The sequence below is a fragment of the Phalacrocorax carbo genome, chromosome 1 (assembly GCF_963921805.1).
Source record: "Phalacrocorax carbo chromosome 1, bPhaCar2.1, whole genome shotgun sequence".
Lineage (NCBI taxonomy): Eukaryota > Metazoa > Chordata > Aves > Suliformes > Phalacrocoracidae > Phalacrocorax > Phalacrocorax carbo.
The window spans coordinates 64,708,712-64,722,041 of record NC_087513.1 but is presented as its reverse complement, the minus strand read 5'-3'; the positions used below and the strand labels follow the sequence as shown (position 1 = coordinate 64,722,041).

Here is a 13,330-nt window from a genome sequence, read left to right as displayed (position 1 = left end):
CACTACTAGAAACCCAGCAGAATCAACAGAAAGACATGAATAAAAAAAAAACAGGTGTGAAATACCCTTATTTTACAGTAAATAAAATCAACTTGCAGAAGGCATAGTTAAGTAAGAAAACAGGTGAATTCTCTATATATGCTTTTTAGAGAGAGATAATATGTATGTGTATATACACAGACTGACGAATATACATTCCTTGTGACTCATCCAAAAATATGTGCTTGACCCGATGTTGGGTTTTTGTTGTTGTTTTGAGATTGTTTTGCTAATGTAAGACATACAGAATGTTCTACCAAAAGCAGTTACAACATGGCTTCTTCCAACTTACAAGCTTCCCGGAGTTTTTCCTTGTCGTAATGTAGCCCCTCATATTCTTGTAAATTAATCCTGTTCACTCTGATCCGCAGGCGATCTGGGATGGAATGAGGACTGCAAGAAAAGAAGAAAGCTTCTTAGACAAAGTGTTCCATGGAAGAGAAAAATGAAACTAGGATATGAAGTGATTTTAATCTTCTCTGGAAGAAGAAAAAGAGCAAGACTCTTCAACACTGGGCCAACTCCTCACACGCCAATCACTCTGTTTACAGTTTTGGTACCCACTGCACAACAACATAGACATTAGACCATAAATGACAAGCAAGATCAAGAAGCCCTTTTGCTGGCTGTGTGGTCTGGAATTACATAGTTTTCTTCTGAATTCTCTAATCACTATATAGCTACCCCTCCCCTCTGCAGTTTGCCTTTTTATACATCCCTAGGGCCCTACCACAGCCAGTAGATCTGCCAAGCTGTGTTTCAGGACACAGGTGCTTTCTTGGGAAGTCTCTCAGGACCACCATTCCTCTGCCCATGATAACGTCCACCCTCATATCCCTGGAGGATCCTCATTCAACATCTCTGTTCTGAGAAACAGGCAACAGAAATACAGCTAAGAAATTGATTTCTACAGTAGCGAGTCCAATACACAGAACCCAGGAGGATTTTCAAAAGCAAGTAGCAGCACAGGAACCTAATTTCTACAAATTTCAGCCAGATTTAGATGCCTCAACTGTCTATATAATTTTGAGGCTCTCAGTGGGTCCCCATCTATAAATTTATATGTCCACCTATTGATAGAAAATTGCCCTGAAAAGCTTTGTTTTGATTTCATGCTGGCTTCCACCTTACGGTAACCTGTTATTTTGATTTCGTAAGTTTAGCTGAATGCTATGTAAATTAATGTGGCCACATTTGCATTTTCCACTTCTAAAGAAAGATAGTTAACCTGTATATTATAATGCATATATCAAATGTCTATGCTGTAAGAACTGGCCAGTAGCTCATTTAAAAGTAGATTCTTCAACCTGTGCTTACACCAAAAGACCATTTTCCCTGTTTTAATCTAGTTAGTAACAGAACTCTGCCAGTGGTAGGACCACTGAATACACACACTGCCTTTAAATGTTGAAATACTGTGCACTGTCATAAATATACAGGCTTACTTTTTTCATTGTCTCAGTTTTAAGATATTTGTCCCACAGCATTTGCACTGCTAGTTTAAATGCCAATCAGGACAAGCTACATCTCAAAAATGTAAAGTTTTTCTTTCTTTTTAAAAAAGGGAGCAATTTTCTATTTGACATGAAAATACTGCAGACATGACAAAACACATGGCTTGTGTTCATCCCTTGGTAGAGCCACCAGGATGATAATTAGCAATTATTTCAGTGTTAGCTTATTGCATGCCTTCTCTCTGTTGGTATAAACAGCTGTCACATCTGGACAGATGAAAATGAAGATTGAAATTCAAGTCCCAGTTAAAAAAGAGCTCTATTGGCACAAGTACACTTTGCCTAAAAAAGTGATAAAGGATAATGAATTGAGGGTGCTTCCAAAACTGGAGTGTAAGCCAACACACTAGAAGGAGCTGCACTGAAAAATTCACATTCTGAACAGGGGTTTCTATATTAACGATGAAAATAAACTTAAGATACATGAAGAATAGCTTAGAAGAAATCATAAATACTTAACAGTGGCAGCAAGACTGACACACTCAGAAACATATAGGCTGCCCAATGTTTTTCCTCTGCTGATTGACAGGGTCTATTGCATCAAAGTGCCCCAAGATATCAGCAGACTGCCCATATTTAAAATAAGCTTTTGCAGTTTGGTAACAGTCACCTGAGATTATAACTTCCAGCACAGCTTCAGGGCACAGCTCTCCAACTCAGGTGCCCTTATGTCATCCTACAGAACAGCACTCTCCACCTGCAGGCTCTACAGCTGGCTCAGCAACCCAGAGGAGGAGAGTGCACACAAATGCAGAAGTGTGCGTGTATGGAAGAACAACATAATTGTACTGAGTCTGACACTTCCTTTCTTTCTTTTTAAGCCAAGTTTAAATGTCACCTCACTGACTGAGAAATTAACATAGTCTGAGGAACTACTTTCCCTTCCAAAAATCTATAAAATGCAAATTCAAAACCAAAAATCATAGGAGATTTTAATTTTAGCTACAAAAAGATTAAAAAAATTAAGTCAGAAAACAGAAATTTAACTGCATAGTCTTTGTCTGAGGGGAGAAAAGAAATCATTCACTTCATGCAGTAGGGTTCATGAAAATGACAGACTGACAGCTCTGAGAAATGAAGTCTTTTATGCACTGGTACAAGATGGGAAGAAGTTACGTTGCTTTTCCCATAACATTCTGCCACCATGCATTATGATGAAAGTAGCTCAGTCTTCCAGCCGATTGGTTCATAAGCTGGGGGCTGTTGGTGGGTGTGGGAAGGGTCTGCTTGTGAATTACCTCTGCTCACTTGAATTCAGTTGGGAGGAAAAAGGGGTGGGGAGACAAGAGAATTCAGCAACTTATTTCTGTTGTAACACAAGACCGTGCTACAGAGACAGCCATCCTTGCTATGTGCTGAATTAAGCCAACTGTAAACCCAACCAAAAACACTGTCTCAAACTGTTGTTTCTCCTGAAAACACAATCAAATCTGTACTGCTGTGCTGAAATCTTTGAGCAACCCAAGCTGGAACTCTATAAAAAACATATGCTTTCCAATCCCCAGTTCAAAATAATGACTTGACCAAAAGCTGATGCTCCTGCACAGGAATTACTCAGCCTAGCACAAGGGATATTTGCCCTCCAAACCAGAACCACACCATAGTCACCCCCTACTTGCTCTTTTTCATTTCTTCCTTTCTACAGAGCTCATCCATGTATGATGCTCAGACCCTCCCTTCCAATCTGTGACCCTGTGCTGCAGTGTACAGTGCTGCTCTCCACACTAGATGGGAAACAGTTTAGTACAGCAACTTTGCATCTTCCCAAGGCAAAATGTAATTTTAGCTCCTAATAGAAGATCACCAACTCCTTTTTTCTCCTTGATTTGTCCTTCTAGGTCTTCCATAGCAGATATCTGAGTGATACTTGTCTTTCAACCATCCATTACATCCCATCAGTCTGGCTTCCCCAGCAACCTACTGGTTTCCTTCACCATTAAGAGATGGATTTGTTTATGTATTTTTACAGAATCATAGAATCATTAAGGTTGGAAAAGACCTCTAGGATCATCAAGTCCAACCGTCAACCCAACAATACCATGTCTTCTAAACCATGCCCTGAAGTGCCAAGTCTATGTGTCTTTTAAATACCTCCAGGGATGATGACTTCACCACCTCTCTAGGCAGCCTCTTCCAATGCCTGACCACTCTTCCAGTGAAGAAATTTTTCATAATATCCAATCTAAACCTCCCCTGATGCAGCTTGAAGCCATTTCCTCTTGTTTTATCACTAGTAACTATCGCTAGTAACTTGGGGGAAGTTGCCAGTGTACCTCTGCACTGTCCGTGCAGAATTTACTACAACTACCAGATCTTTAATACTTCCCACTCACAAATTGACTTCCTCTCCTTCCACACACTGGCCTTTCTCATGTTCCTTTGCATACAGCAGGACAGGAGTGTGCCTGATACAGGCAACTGGAGACAAGCCATGCTCTATTGTGGGAAATACTGGAGACAGGGCAGGTGATCCTATCTTCAGCTTCCATGTGTCCCTGTGAGCTTGTCTCAGTCATGCAATTGTTCCCATTTCCAGATGTTGAAGTGAAACAACTCAAGTAACCCTGGGGTCACTAAAAAATTAAAAAAAAAAACCCAAACTGTTAATGAATAAATTTTTATCTGATTCAGAACAATCACCATTGAATCAGAAGTGATTTTAAAAGTTGCTGTTTCAATATTTCTGTTTGGTACTTATATGTAACTATCATGTTTGAGTTTTCAGAAATGGTAATTTTTTTCTATGATGTCTGGTTAAGATAAGATAGAGGAAGGAAAAAAAACAGAGGAGTAATGTAGCCAAGTTCATGCACCCAATCTTTTACAGTGGCAAGAATTCAACAGAAAATTCAGTCCCTTATTCCCAAGACCATCTACCCATTCTTCCCAAAGGCTAACTTCATTAGGGTAAAAGTTAGGTTTTCAATAACAGTACAGTGATTTTTTTGTGTTGCTTCCCCACCGTGAGTCCCACCAAGATTTTTCACTTGTAGCTGAAAATGGAATGCCTGAAAATATTTGGATATCTGTCTGAATAGTTATTATTACAAATAATTCTAGTAACTTTCTGTATTCTCTATTAAGTTGTTTGGGTTTTTTTAATTATCATCCAGACCCAAGACACTTTAGTTATTTGGAAGATAATGTAAGAAAAATCAGCAGAACTGTCTTCTTTTTATAGTGCTTTGCTTGTAACAACTCATTTGGCATAAAAATACTAGGAAAGCTGTGTAAGATCAGTTATGGTAGTGCTTTTTGCTTCTCAGTGTCTAAGTGCTAGTTCAAATATGAACCTTCTTGGCAAAAATTATCAATGAATTAGTGATTGACTTATGTCCTTCTACACAACTGGCCTCACTGCAAACACATCATTGCAATGGATAACCTGGATATCTCATGAAAGGGGCAGAGGAAAGGAAGACAGGGAAACAGAACAGCTTCTCCAAGTTTATCTTTGGAGTCTTTTACATCAAGGTGATGGGATGGTCATGTTGACCCAGTGCTCAAGGTCACCTGCAAAAAGGGGAGGGGGGATGTTAAATCTCATGCCGACATCTGCTAGTCCTTAGTTAATTACCATCTGTCTCCCTGCAGTCTCCCTGTGAGGACAGGATAGTACTTGGATACCAAGGGGAGAGAAAGACAGCACTGACTTCTGTAGTTATGCTGACTCACTACTTAATGCCATGTAAGAAAGGAAAACATGCACCTTCTCTTTACAAATGTTATTTCCTGGCTTAAAGCTGGTGGCAATCTACTGCATCTCCAGCATCATCATCTTGAGTCAAATTAGTCCTTTCACATGAAAAGGAGAAGTGAGCAAGCCCTTTTTATTTGCTTAGAACTGGAGGAGTAAAAAGATCTAAAATGAACAGCAAATCTAAAATATTTTTGTTGCTCCAGGAGCCACACACACTCTCCAAAAGCACCTTTCAACTAGAAAACACCTAAGAGGATACTTCCCATGCTTTTGTAGGAAGCATAATTTTTTGGTACATCACTACACCGTGTAGCTCTAAATTTGCTTCTATGGAAAAAACCAAGCACACCATCTTAAATGTAATGTATTACTGGAGGAGAAATAATTCCTTTCCAGGTAAAGGTGTGGGAAGGTAATCAGCTGGCAAGTGACAGAGTTCTGTTTCTCCTCCTGTTTGCCCCCTTTTTATAATGACATGGAACTACTACTACATAAGCAAGCTGTGTGTGATGAAACATACAGCTGGAGAGAAACAGGACTTGCTATTTTGCCCATTTGAAAAGTTTAGTGAACTTAGTCATAAAAATGTAACCTTGGAAATGGCAGTTTTCTATAAAAAATAAAGTTATCAGAAATATGAATGCTAATAGGTCCTTTTTATAGGAGAGGTTTTACGCACTTAGTTAAGTCCAGTCACAGGTAATACATTCATAACTCACATATATACATATGTGTGTGTGCAAACATACACCTACAAATATGTATATATATATATACACATATGCACACAAAAAAATTACTCAGTGGCTGAAGTCCAATGGTTTTGTTCATGAATTATTTGCAAATACTCTTTGCTCTGTTAGAATACGGTTGTTGGCTGATATTATGTGACCATCTCACTAAATTTTATTACCTATTCAATACAGCTTTGGCTCTAAAATTCATTATGTTAATATTCACTTTGTGCTATCAGACTGGCAAGTAACACCAGGGAATATTGTCCTCATCACCCAACTAATTAACTTATTCGCTCACAGAACTCATGAGCTCCATACAGAGCCCTATTTAATGCAGCTGAGGAAAACCCTTCCACCATCAATACTTCTGTAGTCTTCACAGATACTGACAATAATCCATATCATTATATCAATTGCACAATTTATCTTGTTCAGACAAACTGAACATATTCAGAAACCACAAATCTTAAGTACATAAGCATGTCCATGTAAAAGCTAATAATACGGTGATTAATGTGACTGAAAGCAAACATTAGGACAGTATTAATAGAAATTGATGATTCTGAAGACTGTATAAAACAACTTGCTCAACTGTAAGGAGAGGAAGAAAATCTTTCCAGATTCAGCATTAGCCAATTTATAAATAAATTTCGGAGGATTGCTGCACTGCATTTCAACCTAAAATATTTACATTTCTTACACCTATTATTCTTCAAAATGATGTATTACATAGTTAATGAAAAGTAATTTAAAGTACAGATGAATTAATTCCATTACCTCCTAGAGAATATAATTAAGAACCTCATTCCCTAAACACAGCAATCCACAGAATTATACCCTAAAGGTCATGTGTCCCATGGGACCATAAACACAGATTCAGGTCAACTGAAACATTCTGTTCATTCATGTTAATTAGCTATAATGGTTTCATTTAAACAGAAACCTAAATATCAGTCTTCTCAGATCAGGAGCACAGATAGGCTAGTTTACCATATTGAATTTTATCTGATGGACTTTTTATTAGCATGGACCAGAAGTGCACATTCAGGGTATTATTAAATAACAATCCAAATGAGCCTTGTAGAAAAGCTATGCACACTATCCAGTTGGAACAAGCTATGAAAGATTCTACAGAGATGTTATGATGTTCTCTCAAAATTATTCCGCTCACATAAAAAACCCTATATAATTTCAGTAATAGAGAACTATTTTCTTTCCTTTTTTAGCTGCAAAGTGGCTGAACAGTTCAAGGAAATTGTGTTACTTTCTACCAAACAGCACTTGACTTGTCCACAAGAATACAGAAGATCACTTAGATATTGAATAATTCCTATTATAAGGAAAAGGGCATGCTTTCTGGAAATTCTTAAAACTTGTACATAAATAGTTAATTTAATTTTTATGTTTCTTAAGTCTACCCTTCTGTGAGAAGTTATCCATCCCATGGTTCACCAGGTTACACATCAGAATCAGAATCACTGTTTTTAAGGGGATAGGTCTTAGAAAGTCAACGTCATGCTAGATAAACTGCTTATAAGGTGAAGTCATTTTTAACAGCACCCACCCCACTGCTGGAAGCTGCTTACCAAAGGAGAGGTATGCATTTGTTTCCCTCCTATGCCCGCACTATAGCATTTTGGGGATTCTAGAAGTGTTACCGTGACCACCCCCTCCCATCTTGTGTGTCGTCCCGTGTCTGTGTGTAGTGTCCGTCCACCCAGTCCACCCAGCCCACCCCCCCACCCCCCCAAAAAAAAACCCTACAGAGCTTTGACAAGAAAGAATGAAAAGGGCTTATTTTTCTAAAATCCCTTTCATTAGACCACTTGTTCAAACTCATGGAAGCAAAGCCACATGTGCCTATTCTGGGACTACCAGCAGAACCTGATCTAATTCTACTCACCAGGATGACATACTCAGCTTTTGATGAAGCTGTGACATCCTTCTCTCACCCCTATTAATCATCCAGCAACAGGCAAGAGGATGCCAGCCAACTCACTTGGAGCACAGCTGGTTTTCCTAAGAAACATGCTCCTGCCTCCAGTCACCCAGGAAGGAAAACAGGTGACTTGGGTCCTGCCCTTGGCACTCCTGCACAGCAACCTGATAACACTTCTGCCATGCCACCAGGTTGGTTCGACTGGGAAAACAGACTTTTAAATTATATATGCCCTAATATACCAATTATTTATGAACACTGTGAACCATTTCTTATGCTTTGTGTCTACATAGAGGAAAGAAATGATAATACAGTCCAACAACTCTACAGATCCAGTGACAAATTTCTGCTAGATCTTCCAGAATACAGCTCACAGCAGCTTACACACATACAGATTTTAATATGATTCAGTAAACAGAAAAGGAAAAGGAAATCTTCTACTGCCCCTCCCTTGCAAAAAATAAACTTTAGGAAAAAAAATCCCCTCCTCTGGGACATGTTTACAGTGACAGATTAATGAATTACTTATCTCCTAGAGAAGAAATAAACATGCAAAATTAATTAAGTGTTCCAGTGTTTAGAACAATTGGAAGAAGGAAAGCAGCAACCAGAGGAAAAAAAGAAATTAACCTTACTCATTGGCAGAGCTTGGAAATCATATATTAAAAATAAGTGTGTTTTGTCCACAGTATTTATCTACTTAAAACATAAGAACTGCCATGACAGAGCAGAATCACCCAGCCTCTTCTGCTGGACAGATTTCAGTGCTTCAGAAAAGTCCACTGCTATTTTAAGGCAAAGCTCTTGCTGAGCTCTTTACTTAAAAAATACCCCTAAATATATAATCACCACAATTTTTTTTTCTTCCTTTTCATGAGTGTTATCCAGGATAAGCCAGGTTAAACCAACTGTACTAAAGTGCAAAACCTTTTGCACTTTCTTACCTCACACTTGATTCAGCGAGTGTTTGAGCATTTTGCTGTATAAAGGCTAGACCCACACATACACTTAAACATGGGCCAAAGTGCCAGGTAGAATCCTGGTCTTCACCTTCTTTCTCCTTCACCATGCTAGCTGTTGTTATCTCGCACTTTACACTTCCAAGCACAGTGACATTCTCCAGTAGTAATGATCCTGCTAAACAGAAGTCCACATGCTAAACAGGAAAAACTGACAAAGAAAAGATGAGACTCAATTCCCTGTATTTCATGTAATGGCAAAAAGGGAAATTTGTATAAGAATTTTCATCCTTACCTATGCATTTGGAGAACAGTTCATTAACACTTTCTCCCTTACGCCTTGTGTCCCACTATTCTTTGTTAGACTCTCCTCCTACAGACAACACCCATATTCAGCTTAACCCTCAAAGCTGATTCGGTTTGGCATTTGCATCTCTAAAAGCAAAAAATTATTTCCTCTCACTCCTTTTCTATTTACACAGGTTTTAAATGCAGACCTTGCTGCAATCATTACTCTGTAAAATCTACAGAGTATAAACTCTTTGCCAATAAGGTGATACTATTATTTTCATTTATGCAGATTTACTAATTTTAAAAAAAAAAAAAAATCACAGCATATCCACAGTTCTTATTTCACTTGCAAAAGGATGGTAAGAGCTATATAAGTAAATTATGTTGTATTTTTCAAATGGTAATTTTTTTTTGAACTTTTCTGCATCAACCACACAGAGCAAATGTACTCTCACATGTGCAACCTCGTCACCTCAACTGAGCATCCAGATGGAAAATGCAAGTCTTTACCTTCCTTTTAAGAGAGCATATATTAAAAATACGACACTTGCATTTACTTATGCACCTGTATAAACATTTGAAATGGATCACACTACAGTTCTACTGTATCTGCAACAAAGACCATATGTGCCTAATAATTTTGGCTGTCCCAAATTCCCATGCATATCCTGCTGCAGAAAACCTGAAATTTATCTCAGACAGGCTGTATCCATCACCAGGTCTCAGCAGAATCTGCCCTAACTGGAAGTCAGGCTCTTGATGTTGTTCAAAAAAAAAAAAAAAAAGGAATATTTGAATCTCAAAGCCATCACAATCCAAATCAAATTTCCCTAATACCTCATGGGTACTTACTTTAATTTGCCAGACACGTTAATTGGCAGTCACAGTGCAGCAGCATGCTTAATCTATTTTTACAGATTTTAAGATACAGAACATCTTTGACTTACAAATTACTTTGGGGCTCACGAGTGTCTCTCCCTGCCTTATCCTGACAGCTGATATCAAATGAGACATTCAAATGAACTGTATCAAAACTTGTAGGTAATTTTCTAAGGGATATCCCTCAACTTGGAAACAATACCCGTTCTCCCAGACCCACAGCTTGCTTAGTGTTCCATGTAAGCAATAAGGCTCATCTCAACTTTTTTCTAGAAACTTGCTTAGGCACTGGATCAGTGAGACAAGTTACTTGTATTACTTTCCATTCCTCACCAAAGTACAGCAAATATGATCCAGGGATAAGGCACACTGAATTGGAAATCTTTCCTTGTTTGCAAAACAGCAATGAGGAACTTGGAGCTTTCTGAAATTTCAGAGAATCACAGGATGGTTGAAGTTGGAAAAGGCCTCTGGAGGTCATCTGGTCCAAACTCCTGCTCAGATCAGGGCCACCTAGAGCAGGCTGCCCAGGACCACATCCAGGCAGCTTTTTGCTATCTCCAAGTATCAGAGAATCACAGCCTCTCTGGGCAATCTGTGCCAGTGCTCAGTCATCCTTACAGTAAAAACATTTCTCTTGATGTTCAGAGAGAACCCATTACCTCTCGTCCTGTCACTGGGCACTGCTGAAGAAAGCCTAGCTCAGTCTTCTTTATACCCTTCCTTGAGATACCTATTGATGAAGTCACACCTGAGTGGTCTCTTCCTCAGGCTAAAAAGACCCAGCTCTCTCAGCCTTTCCTCACAGGAGGAATTGTCCTTCGTAATCTTCATCATCCTTCACTGGAATCTCTCCAGTAGCTCCATCTCTCTCTTGTGCTGGGGAGCCCAGAAGTGCACACAGTGCTCCAGGTGTGACCTCACCAGTGGATCACCTCCCCTGACCTGCTGGCAACACTTCTAATGCAGCCCAGGACACCATTAGCCTTCTTTGCCACAAACACACATTGCTGGCTCGTGGTCAACTGGGTGTCTGCCAGGACCCCCAGGTCCTTTTCTAAAAAGTTTAAATTTGCTCTTAAAATTATTCATTTTTCCCAAATAACTCTTGATTTATTGAACATTTTATATGTCGTCTGTTGCATGTGCTCAGTCTTAGAGAAGCATCAGTGGGTTTGCTTTTAGCATATACCAATGACTTTCTTCTATGATAGAATAAGATTCATTCTTGGAATCAAGTTTCTGCTCTGAATACCTGGATTTATAGCTCTGAAATTTGTTATTTTTCAATATGTATTTCAAATTTGTTTCTCTGATAGCCCTAACCTGTTTGAAAGGATGTCCGTAAGATTGGCAAAACAAGAAGACAAAAGGGATGTCAACACAAAGCAAAATGTGTCTTCTCTTGACTGAAAAAAGCATCTCAAGACAAACTACGCTGCCTGAGTTGACATATTATATTAAGCTGGGGTTTGGGTTTTTGTTTGGGGGTGGGGGGAGATTGGTTGAGGTGGTTTCAGGGTGGGTTTTTTGTTTGGTGGTTGTTGGGGTTTTTAGGGGGTTTTGTTGTTGTGGGTTGGTTGGATTTTTTTAACTGTGGTCACACACAGGTTTTGTGTGCAATGCCCATCTCACCTTACTCAGATACTGTGGAACTGTGCCTTTGCTGGTGAGGCCACAGCCTTGTGCCTGCCATGCCATCAACTGAGCTCCCACTTCCCATTTGTCACTAGATTTTACTGCCCTGTTTCCTGGTTGAATGACATGCAGGGTAACAGAAAAAAAAAAACCAAAACACTCTGAAACTTCATAGGAAAAAAGCCAGATACTCACACAGTGAAGGAATCGGGGGGAGCTGAGACTCTCCTCAGGTCAGCAGACTGCACTTTATGGATACTACAGGCAGCAGGAAATGAGTGGCCAGGAGAAAGGCAACACAGTGTGGACAGACAAGGAAAAAGGTGGGGTGGGGAGAAAGAGAGAAAGAGTGGAAGAGAAGAAAGAAAGAGAAAGGCATACAACATTTAAACAGAAACAAAATGAATGTGTCACATAAAAGTTGAATGAAAAGACATGCAGAGCTCCAAGGTCACAGTTCAAGGAAGCCAACAACAGAAGACATGCAAATGGAGAAAACCACTGCTACATGGCACACAGGAGCTTTCTAAAGACATGAGTGAGAAGGACAAGCTAGGCACACAACTATACAAGGAAGACGAGGAGCCCCAAGATTTGTTCCACAGGCACTGAAAAATTTCAAGGCAGCAGACTTTGGAAGCGGGTCCAGAAATGCAAACAAACATCAGAGTGAAGATCTGAATGGATGGAATTTTCTTCAAAGGTTGGCCAACTTTAGTTACCGTTTAAGAAAAAAAAAAGTACCCTTACTGGAGATTTTGTATCCACAGTGACAAATTGCTGTCTCCAGTCTTCTTTCATGTACCTTAGGAAAACATGCATTTTATATATAGTGACTCCCAAGACTAACTCTCTTTTAGACTCTTTTATCTTTTAGACCTAGATAGTCCCTTTGTTTCTCTAAAGTGTATGGAACATGTTTAATCTATAATCTTTTCTCTCTTCTTTCTCTTCCATCATGCAGGACATTCTTCCTCAACCCAAACTAAAAGCCAGTGAAAGCAAAATACCGTCTTTTCAGGTTCAGAAAGCGATCATTAACAGAAACTTACTGAGCAGCATACTAAACGACAGTTTCTAATCAGCAAATGACTCCCTGAAAATTAAAACACAGATTCTCTTCTTATTCCAGACACATTTTGCTTACAGCTCACAAGAACCACATTCTTGGTTTGATCACAGAAAACCAATCTATATGTTGTCTCTTTCACATGTTACCATGATCAATAGTGGAGAGCAGGAAAGAGAACTTATCCAGCAAGTCTTTTAAGGGAAGGAGAATAAGAACATAATTCGCCCTTTTGAAGAAAAAATGAGGCTGCTGATCTGCCTGTAGCAAAAATTTGCCTTTGCTGGTACAAAGAGAAAATGCATATGAGAAGAAAAGAAACCCACCTTTTTTCCCCCACAACTCCACTATCTGCCTTATTTCAACCCATAACCAAGTGTAAACATCATCATCTTATCCTGTATATTCCTTGCACCAAAAAAGTTGTTTCTGGCTTAAAAGACTTTATTGGATTGTTACTTATCTCCACTGTAAAGCAATGCATCGTAGGATGAGGAAGAGATTATGCCTGCCTTTTACATTTGGGCAGCCTCCATTAGAAACAAATTAGAAGCACTGTAATTTT

General features: G+C 39.1%; 1 protein-coding gene across 3 annotated transcripts in view; it reads right to left on the bottom strand.

The window, feature by feature from the left end:
* Positions 1–13,330, bottom strand: part of DGKI (diacylglycerol kinase iota) — a 146,405-nt gene that overhangs the window by 74,905 nt on the left and 58,170 nt on the right. For all 3 annotated transcript variants that reach the window (XM_064457441.1, XM_064457423.1, XM_064457432.1), the window contains one exon: positions 332–432. In XM_064457441.1, the coding sequence (XP_064313511.1) occupies positions 332–432 (101 nt within the window). The remainder of the gene's footprint in view (positions 1–331; positions 433–13,330) is intronic.